The 10654-nt window shown below is 46.1% G+C and overlaps 1 protein-coding gene across 1 annotated transcript; it reads left to right on the top strand.

Moving 5' to 3' along the window:
* Positions 1 to 5827: 5827 nt before the first annotated feature.
* Positions 5828 to 10111, top strand: AGTR2 (angiotensin II receptor type 2). The gene is made up of 2 exons (XM_038122640.1): positions 5828 to 6276; positions 7887 to 10111. The coding sequence occupies exon 2, from the start codon at positions 7960 to 7962 to the stop codon at positions 9076 to 9078; it is 1119 nt and encodes a 372-aa protein (XP_037978568.1). The 5' UTR covers positions 5828 to 6276; positions 7887 to 7959; the 3' UTR covers positions 9079 to 10111.
* The last annotated feature ends 543 nt before the right edge of the window (positions 10112 to 10654 follow it).

Consider the following 10654-nt stretch of genomic DNA (forward strand, 5'->3'; position numbering starts at 1 on the left):
TATTCTACACAGGGTTTATTTCTGGTGGTGATTCTGATTGCAATTCTAGCAGTGTTACCATGTTCTAGCTCTTAGTAAAGCCCAGTGCTCTCTGTAGTGTGGCTCTCCTTGATTTCATGTTGGAAATTTTCAGACCAAAAGCATGCAGCTCTTGGAGCTCATTGCTGCCAGATGTTGCTCAAGTGGACTCAAACACTGTGGTGGAACAGGACCATGCAGCTGCAGAATGTTTCCTTGCTTTAGAGCCTGTAGGGCCAAGGAAACCCACAAGTACCAAAGTGACCAGATTTTTACACTTTGTCCCAGGTTTGGCAATTCCAGTTTCACCCTGTAAGGATTCCACGAAGCACAGAGGTGGGGGGGCAGCTGCCTTGAGAGGATTTTGGCTGTGGTTGCTCAAACCTCCTGATGGCAGCCCGGGTTGCAGCTGCCCTTGGGGTGGAAGCAGTGCAGTGGTATGCCAACACTCAGCACTGTGGAGAGCTGAACCTGTCCTGGGGACTGAGTGCTGGTCCAAGAGAGTGGCCACAGGAATGTCCTGTGTGTGCTGCAGTGCCCAGTGCTCCTGTGCTCAGCATTGCTCCAGCTTCCTGAGCATCTCTACTGCAGTCACTGCCACACCAAGTGCTGCAGAGGCAAGGTAAGGATGTGCTCCTTGAGAAGAACTGACACAGGAGTTTTTCCTCTACCTACTTTTTAGCAAACTTTCCCTTTATGGTCTGTTCAAATATTAGCATCCTGCTCTTGGGTTCTCTTTTCCAGGCTCAGCTCTTTGTGCTCCACGTGCAGGGACTCTGATTGTCTCTCTCCATCTGCTTGGAGGATTTCTGGAGTGCATCATGTGTTTTGGCTGAGGTGGCTCATCCACCCGGCTTAAATGGAAAAGCTGAGCCACTGCAGGTCTTCTGTTAAAATGTATTCCACCCACCACATGACCATGGTTGTGTTTTTGTCTTTTTTTCAGTCACTGATTTATCTGACATCTGGGATTTATAGCCCAGCTCATCCCCTTCAGAAATTGTTTGTAGCTGATGTCAAGAACCTTGCCTAATACTGTAGATTTTAAGGAGATGAATTCTCTTTAGAAGATTGAGGCAGTAGTCAAAACTTCTACTTTGGGATGGTCTTGCTGGTCTAATAAGTTAAAAGAGCAAGGTTTGCATTCTTTAAACTTTTTGTTGGGAAAAGATGGAATTAGTAGAATCACTTAATAGCTTTGGTGGTTAAAAGATTGATTTAATAATGTGGAATGTGCAAATGAAAGGAATAATCTGACAACCCCAAAGCTTTATCTTGCTGGTAAATGCTCTTTCGTGTGTATCTCAGTATTCTTGGAACATAAGAGGAATTTCTAGTAAAAGCACTTAAAAAGTGGGAAAGCTGTTTGCAGTGGTCATAGCTCAAAATAACAAAGAGAGGAAGATTTTTACTTTTAAAAGATCTCTGGAAAGAGACCCTTTGGGTGCTCTGTAACTCTATAAAAATTTCCAGAGAGTCCTAACTCTTCCTAAATACCACCTTGAGACCCTAAAGAGAAATGTGAAGCATTCTCCCACATCCTTTGAATGCCAGGCTATATACAACTATATTAGCACAAATAAAGCAGAAGTTAGGAGGGAACTCTCCCCCACAAGCTCCAGGCACCAGTGGCTTGACTTCTGCTGCTCATCACAGCAACTGGTTTGAGAGAAGTGAGGAGAAAATTACCTGTGATGATAAGTTATGAAAGCTGACTGGGTTCCTGCTGTGGTCTCAGTTGCTGAAATGCTGCTCTGCCACTGATGCTGCTATGGCCATGAAGGCTCTGTGCCTGTTTTTGGCAAGCCCTGGAGCCTGGTGGTCTGTGTGTGTTGGGGGCATGGCTGGGAGCTGTGCAGCACTCAGGGATGGAGTTTTGACCAAGTCCTGCTGCCTTCAGTAAGAGCAGGCATGCCCCAAGAACAGGCTGTGGTGCCAGGGTGTGTGCACTTCCTGCCTTTAATAGCAACGGGTGCAGCTTGTTTTCAAAATCACTTATCTGCTTGTTTTCTTTACTTCTTTTAGTGGCTTGTAAAATGCTTACAGCCAATAATTTGAACAAACAATGTCATGGAGGATAACCTCAATCTTGGCAGTGCTGTTGGCTGGACACAAACATCTCTCATAAAATAAATGCTTTGGATAAGTTTTCTGCATGCTGAAGGTGGAAAGGGCATCCCTCTTCCCTCCCAAATGCCTCTGTCACTCTCACTGAACTGCTCCAAAACTGACCTCTTCCAGCACAGAGATCTGTTCTCTCGGAGTCTCTGATGGGCCCTGTCTGGGTGGCCCTTGTGGCCACTGCTGAGCTGCTGTGAAGTGAGAAAGCAGCACTTTCCCCAGCCCTGCTTAGTTCTTCCACATGAAATCATGGCTCCAGCAGGGAGAGTGGAACACTGACCGAGGTCTTGCCTTTGAGAATGCTGGCAGCTCTCCGTCTTGGCCAAAACACTGGGTTTGCAGACAGCCTCTGCCAGAGCTGATCATGCCTCACTGTACCTGAGACAGTGCTAGGAGCCAGAGCTGACCCAGCACCCATGGTTCTGGATGGCAATGGGACTCACTGTCTCAACCTTCAGCCTTCAAGGTCAGTGCTCACAATTGCTCCCTTCCCTGAGTCCCCAGAAAGGATGCAAGCAATCAGCTTCTCTGAAGGAGTGCTCTGGGGCTGGGGAAGGGTGAGGTGGATTCTCCAATCTTACTTGCAGGACTGAGCAATGAATCCCTAAAGAAACCCTTAAATAAACAAATGCAGGAAGGAGGAATGCTTAGAAAAGTATATGGAATGTTTGGCACAGCACACCCCAGAGTCACAGAATATTCTGGGTTGGAAGGGACTCACAAGGATCATCAAGTCCAGCTCTTCCAGCCCATGCAGGGATCAAAACTTTAGTCTGGGCATTATTAGCAGCATGCTCCATCCAACTGAGCTAATCCCAGGGTCTGGCAAGATGAAAACCATCATTGCCCTGGCTGCTGGTGCTGGATCCCCAACTCCTGCTGCCAGCCCTGGGACCAGGGAGTCAGGGGATCCTGCTGTAAATCAACACCAAACACAGCCACAGTGATCTATGTTGAGTTATGCATCCTGGGGAGAACATTTATAAAAGATTTTTTTCCCTCTTGCTTTCTCCAAAAGGAACAAATCAAGCTCATGAATACAGTTTGCATCTGGATTTCACATTACTTGGAGCCTTTGGCAGGCTGGCAAGGTTTAGCCTCAAGAGGTGGCTCTGACAGCCTGCTGGCACTGTCAGGCTGCTTTTTTGGAATATTCCATCCCTGACAGTGGCAGCACTTCCCTGCAGAATCCAAGACAAGGACTTGGAGAGCATGGATCCTTTTCTCTTTATTTGTAGAGTTGATCAGAAGGTGCTATTTGAATTGTGTGTGGTGGTGGTTTGGGATGTTTTGGGCTTGTTTTTTTCTTTTTTTTTTTTTTTTTTTTTTAAGCACTTCTGGTGACTTTTGACCTCTTTAGGTGCATAGGCTTGAGGATAGAAAGACAAACCTAAGAGCTGTATGTGGGCCTGCAGCAAATTTCTTGCTCCTCTTGGACTGTGAATTTTTTTAGTTGGTGTAAAAAAAATCCTTCCCCAAATTCAACCCCCAGACACCTCAAGCTTCTACTAATTTAAAATCAAACAGCTCTTGTGTTGAAAACTCTCAGCTTTTGTAACTTTGCAGCCAGATGAGCAGTGAGAGAGCTCTGCCCTGTGCTGAGTTGTGTGCTGGGCTCTGCTGCAGCAGATCCATGTGGATTTACCAGCCTGGCTGTGGAAAACACATCCCAAGGCTCAGGGGCATTAGCTCAGCTGCAGCACTACATGACACCAGGTTGTTTTGTGCATGGACCCCTTGGGCATCTGTTTTACAGCCATACAAGATGCTCAGAAATAGTGAGAGGAAGAAAGAAATGGTGGGAGAAATAGAAGAGAGGGATTTGTACATTAGTGAGAGGAAGCTTTGCAGTGAGGACTTGGGATCAGATAAGGAATCAGATGCACTGAGCATTGGCAGGGGAAAGAACAGGAGCAGGATTTGTCAAAGGGCAGCCTGAGCTATGGCCCCCATTGCGCTGTGTGCATCAGGGCCATTTCTTGTCTGCTAAAGTCTCAATTCTCTAGGCAAAGCAGAATAAACACAGTCAGTATCTGTAGGGATCAAAAGTTGTGTGGAAAGGAAAACTTTAAGTCTAAACAACTAGTGTTTGTTATTTTTGAAAAATAAACATTCTTGTGCATTTTTCCTTCACTGGGTGTTTGCTGAGGAATGGAGCAAAACCTTTTACCAATGGTTTGTGTGCAACTAGCAGCAAAGACTCCTGGCTGAGGGCATCCTGGCACATCTTGTTACCAAAAAAAATTAATAAATATGGTTCAGAGTGAGTGCTGACATCTCAGGTCACTCACCAGTGGGCCAGCAGTCCTGTAGACCCCAGGCAGGGTCTGTACAGGGGAAATTGGTGGCAGAAGATGCATCTCTGCTCTTTTGCAGCAGGACTCATTACTTTCTCTCTCTTCTGTGTGCTTGCAGCCTGACAGTCCTGACCATGGACTGCTTTGTCATCATGGCCTTGAAGCAGTAAATCGTTGCACTGTGGTAAATAGAAATGCTGTGTGGGATTCCCTTTCTTTAAATAACTCAGTCTCCTTTTAGCACAGAAAATGCTAAGAACTGGACTTTGAATTATGAGGCAGATAAAGACAAAAGCTGCCAAGGACTCTGCCTTGAATGTAGCACTCACCTCCAGGGGATGGGTGTATATGAGTTTGCTGTTAAGCTTTTTCAACACTGTCTGAAGTTTTTCTGGTCAAAGACATAGCTGGGCTATGGTGAAACTGGTGAGACTGCTCTCCACAGCCTGCTCAGCCCTTGGTTCCCCTGAAGATGCTGTTAAAGGGCTGTTTTCCATCTCTCCTCTGGGTCACTCTGGTATCAGCAGAGCTGGTGATGGCTGCTGTCTCTGGTGTGCTGCACAGTCCTGGAGCAAGGACAGGCACTGGGGTTCCCCCAAGCCCCCACGGGTGGATACACATCACCCCAAGACTGTGCTGGTGTTCAGAGGATGGGATGAGCTTGGGTCCAGTGCTGGCTAGTGATTGAGAGCCAGGGGCAAAGGGACATGTCATTGTCAGGGGCTCCAATGGTTGCTTTGTGTCTGGGACATGAGCCTTGCTGGGGAGCACAGCACACGTGCCCCCAGGAGATGGGCAGTTGTTGCAGAGATCACACTCAGGCATCAGGGCAAAGTGTTTAAGCCTCTGGGTGCTTTCTTTGCCCCTGTTCTCATCCTCCAGGAGCCCCCTTGGAGCTCCTTCCATGGAGAGGAGGCTGGGGCCAGGCACAGCATGTGGTGCAAGGAAGGAGCCCATGTAAAATCTGTGCTGCGGGAATGGGAGTTGGCATGAGCTTGTTTTGGTCATGTCCTACCCCAGTACAGCCTCAGAACCAAGCCTGCTCTCAGCCACGTCCTGCTGCCTGATTTGTCCTGATTTGTCCTGATTTGTCCTGATTTGTCCTGGTTTGTCCTGATTTGTCCTGGTTTGTCCTGCTGCTCTCCTCGGTCCCAGCAGTGTGCAGGTCTTTGCAAGGAATAGGGCAGTGGCTCTCCCATTCTAACTGGGAGGTGGGATCAGCCCCCTTACCCAGGCAGTGCTGTTGTGAATGCAGTGATGTTCCTGTACTTTCTGTCTCTCTGTGTTCACATTATAGTCAATTCTGCCAAGACTAACAGCCTATTTCATTCTCAAATGTGTTAGCCAGTGCTCGAGCTCCACGGACTGCATGGGAATCCCACTGCCCTCAGAGATGCACAAATCCTTTCATGGAGGCTCCCACATGTTGTGTGTGCATGTGGAGGGCAGAAAGGGGCAGTGTGTGGGTGTATCCTCCTGGCCCAAGGGCTGCACTAGAAAACCACAGGGATATTTGTGTGAATTTCCTTTTTCTTGCTTGCTTCATTTCCTTTTTTTTTTTTTTCCCTTTTTTCTGGCTGTCTTGTTGCTCTCTCCTGATTTACTGCATGTGCTCACGTGGCCTTGGAAAGGGGGGTTCTCAAACTGTTTTGCTTCCAAAAGGAAAAGAAGCTGGCAGGCATTCATATTTCAGTTCTGGAGTTATGTAGGTTAAAGTCTCCCAGTGGAAAAGGGAAGATATGAGAGAGCAGATTGCTGGTGGCAATACTCACCAGAAGGAAAACGGAAAAAAGAGCACGGAATTCTGGAGCTGCATCCTGACAAATGTGAGCCTTGAGAGGTAAGTTTTCTATCTGCTGTTAGAACATAATTTCCATTTATTCGATTGCATTTGTGCTGGAATGTCTCGTGCCTGCAGTAAGAGGAGGAAGGAGCAGCTCAGAGCAGATCCTCAGGCACCCCTTGTTCATGACCAAAGGGAGGGAGTGTGTTTGTCAATGAAACCTTGTTCTCTGTAATGCAGTACAAATAATTATGGTGTGGTCTCTCTGCTAGGAGTCAGGAAGATTTGTTGCTAATTTGTGATTAATTAGTGTGATTAATTCTGAGATTTCAGATTCTGTATGTTAAAGGGAAGGGCTCAGGACATAAGAGTTACAGGCGAAATGGGACTCCAGACCCTCTCTGAATATTTGTGTTCCCAAACAAATAAGCTTTCATTGGGTTTAGGACCTGTTTGAATACAGAACATGGGCTTATGATCAACTATTTATAACTTTAAATACCAGCACTCTGCAGAAATTCCCCTGCTGAAATTTCATTGTTGAGACAAGATATTTAAAATTAATTTTTTGTCAGTATATCCAAATTAACATATTGAGTATTTTGCATTGAGTAAATGATACAGAAAAATATGTTTGAAATCATCAGTTGCCTTCTGTTAAATGAGAGATCATTACCCAAATCTGTTGTCTTGGTGAAAAGTTCTGTTATTTTTAGGGTTCCTCGAGAATTCTTAAATGCCTGACTGGTTCCACAAAAGCTTAATTAAAAATTAATTTCCTCTTTCTAGTATGTAAAATAAAATACTTGGGTATGATATCTTCTTCCTTGACTTAGAAAGTCTTAAAGTTTCCAAAATGTCCTGCTCAGAGTGCAGACACAAGCTGTTGAAGTGCAACAAAGACAGACCTGTCAATTAACTCTCTTATTTTAACTGTTTTATAGCTACATTTTCCCCTACTGAAATCCAGTTCTGATATTTCTAAACGAATGGCACATAGTACTGTTAAATCCAGTGCCTGCAGGGACTGAGTTTATTGCTTGTGTCTACATTGAAATTATCTCTTTTACTGTTCTGATTGAAGCTGCCATGAGGGAAGGAAATGCAGATATGTGTCAGAAGGACACTGACAGTGAATGACATTTTGCAAGGACTTTTCAGTGTCTTTCTGTCCAGCCCTGTGAATTGGGGGGGAAAAAAAATCACCGCTTGCTTTCCTAATAGTCCTTTTAAATGGCTGCTTTCACGTCTGCCTTTTTATATTATTTTAACTGCTCAGAGTGCTGGAAATAGCATGAGAAAACTGAGAAAAGGATCATGAGGAGCTTCGGCATGGCCTTTGGGTCACAGAAGCTCCCAAAGTGTCTCCAGCTCCTGAGTCCATAATCCTTCTGCTCTGCTGGCCACAGAAAGCACCATCTGTAATCACAGATAAACCCCAGCTGCTCTCTTCTCTGCCAGGCTAATTAAAAAGTACTGTGACGTCCCTAGGGCTAATTGTGTTCTGTCAGTGGGATGGAGGTAAGGAGTTCAGCAGGGCTGCCTGGTATTTCAGCACTCAGCTTACTGATAGAACTTCAAATGGTTTTTATTTCATCGTGTCTGTGGGATTTCAGAGCTAAGACAGCTGCAGAGTGCACGTCTAACGCACGGTTTCTGATCTGCAGGTGAGCAATGGGATAGGAAAGTGCTGCCAGCCCATGAATTTCCTGAAGAAACTCCCTTTCCACCAGCACCAACATGCAGAGCAATTACTCCCTGCTTGTCACCACCAGGGAAAGTCTCCAAGTCCTGTCCACAGCACTGACAAACTCATCGGCTGTGTCACACTCATCCCCTCCCTGCCCCGTTACCTCTTCAGATTATCAGTTTTCACTAATTCCAGCCCTCTTCTCTGCGGTTTTTGTTCTTGGCTTGGTTGGCAACAGCGTGGTGGTTGTGGTGCTCTGTCGTCACACTGGCCCCAAGACAGTCGCTAATATCTACATTTTCAACCTGGCCATGGCAGACCTGCTGTGCCTGGCCACCCTCCCCTTCTGGGCCACCTACTACGCTCAGGGATACAACTGGCTCTTCGGGTCCCTCATGTGCAAGATCTCCAGTTCTGTCCTGTGTCTCAATATGTTTGCAAGTATTTTTTTCATTACGTGCATGAGCGTGGACCGGTACCACGCCATTGTCCATCCTATCCACTCCCAGAGGAGAACTCCACAACAAGCTTATTTTGTGGCATTGGTTGTGTGGGGCCTCGCCTGTTTGTCCTCCCTCCCAACTTTTTATTTCCGAGACACTTACTATGTTGAAAGCTTGGAGGTCAATGCTTGCATTATGGCCTTTCCTTATGAGAACTATGCACAATGGTCTGTGGCAACAGCCTTCCTGAAAAACACCCTGGGCTTCTTCATCCCCTTGGCAGTGATCACCACCTGCTACATCTGGATCAGGAGGCACTTGCTTAAAGCACAGCAGTTTGGGAAAAGCAGGCAGAAGAGGGACAAAGTCCTGAAGCTGGTGGCTGCTGTTGTCATGGCCTTCCTGATCTCCTGGCTGCCATTCCACGTTCTAACGTTTTTGAATGCTTTGGCTCACATGGACGTCATTGCCAGCTGTGAGGTGGTGGGGCTCATCGACACGGCGCTGCCCTTCGGCATCTGCATGGCCTTCGCCAACAGCTGCACCAACCCCCTGCTCTACTGCTTCATTGGCAACCAGTTCCAGGAGAAGCTGCACCGCCTGTTCAAGAGAAGGGTTCACCAGCTCAGCAGCCACCGGGAGAGCTCCTCGGCCAGGAGGGGCAGCTGCTTCAGAGAGGCTGAAACCCCCATGGGCAAAGAAGGGGAACCTGAGTCCTTCCTGTAGGCTCTGGGGCATGGTGTGGGGTGATGTCAGTGCAGCTGGATGTCCCTGCAGTTGTGACATTCCTTCCTCCTCTTCCTTTTGTTTTGTGCCCATTCATTCACCAGATGTTTGAAGGAGAATCTGGTTTTGTCATACACGGGGATTTATTCCTCCTCCCTTTTCACAACAAGAACTCAAGTTTCACACAGAGGGAAGGTTCTCACAAATAACTATATTGATGGAATTTTAAATAACAGCTTTTTGCATGGCTGAGATCTGGCAAATGTTATGTGTAACATCAGAAGTCTAAATATACTGAAGGACCTTTACACCATAGCTACAATTGCATAGGTGCTGATTATTATACCCTAAACTGATATTCTAAAAGAGATTCTCACTAGAGAATGTGTAAATAAAGCAGTGCAGGTATTTCTGTACCTACCTGTAAGAAAATATTTTGACATTTATTTTGTATATTGTAATTTTTAAAAATAAATGGCAGAGAGGTATGTAAAATGCATCATATATACGTCCAGCTTGCTTCAGCCTGGGATCCTGAGAATCTGTGGAGATTTGGTTCTGCAGAGTGCCGAAGGTGGGAGGGTATTCTTGTGGGAAAGTAAAACCACAAAGTGCACATTTTGATACCTTTCTCATAGCAGATAACATGTCCATAGGCCAGATGGTCCTCTCTTTGATTCAGTGTGGTTATTTGTGACAAAAATGCTGCAGGAAGTGAACATGCAGTGTCCTGCCACAGGAGTATGCTGAGCCCCACACACTGTCCAGCAGCCTTCGTGGCAAGGGCTTGCTGATTGTGTGGACCTTTTGCATTTTAAATGTCAATTACTAATGTGAATTTGGAGTACTGCATACAGAAATCCTGAGTGACTCTGTCTTGTCACCCAGAAGCAAAACCATGGTGTGAGTTTACTCATTTTAACTAGAAGATTGAATGACAAAAAAAAGTATTTGAGAAATGCTGATTGTATTTTGAGGTTGCTTTTGATGTTTATTTGAAATTTTATTTTCCTGGAGAGATACTGGTCCTCTTGGACCCTTTGATAGGCTCAGTCTAAAAGAGGGGTCTGTTAGCACCTTTTACCATTGCCTGGTTTTCCCCAGGGTGAGTGACCAAAGATCATTAGTTTCAGGGAATTGTCTCTGATATCAGAGTTACTCTTGAGGCTTGCATTCACAGTTTTGATCGGGGGTCAAGCCAGTTTCCCTGGAAGTCCCAGCTGGCTGGAAACCATGGGAACCTGTGCAGGTTCACTTCTCTGGTAGGTAGGGGTAAGTGTCTTCACAGGATTTTACAAAAATCTGTGCATCTCAGAGTGATGTGAGATGAAAAATTTGTGCAGGACTTGGCAGAACAGGGCCTGACCATAAGTAACCCCCTCTCCCTGTCCTCCTCTGGTGTTCTCTAGTGGGGTATGTGGCTGGAGAGATGCTTATCCCTGAAAGTGGCAGAGCTGCTCATGCAGCTCCCCTGGAATGTTTTTGTTGAAAATGTTCCGAGGAGCTAATAGTGTCTGGGGCGTTGGGTATTTCTGGAAGGACAAACTGTTAATTGCTTAGCAATGAGGACAGCAAA

The sequence above is a fragment of the Motacilla alba genome, chromosome 4A (assembly GCF_015832195.1).
Source record: "Motacilla alba alba isolate MOTALB_02 chromosome 4A, Motacilla_alba_V1.0_pri, whole genome shotgun sequence".
NCBI lineage: Eukaryota > Metazoa > Chordata > Aves > Passeriformes > Motacillidae > Motacilla > Motacilla alba.

Excerpts from the sequence above, each read along its gene's own strand:
- AGTR2 (XM_038122640.1), top strand. The coding sequence starts at position 7,960 with ATGCAGAGCAATTACTCCCTGCTTGTCACCACCAGGGAAAGTCTCCAA.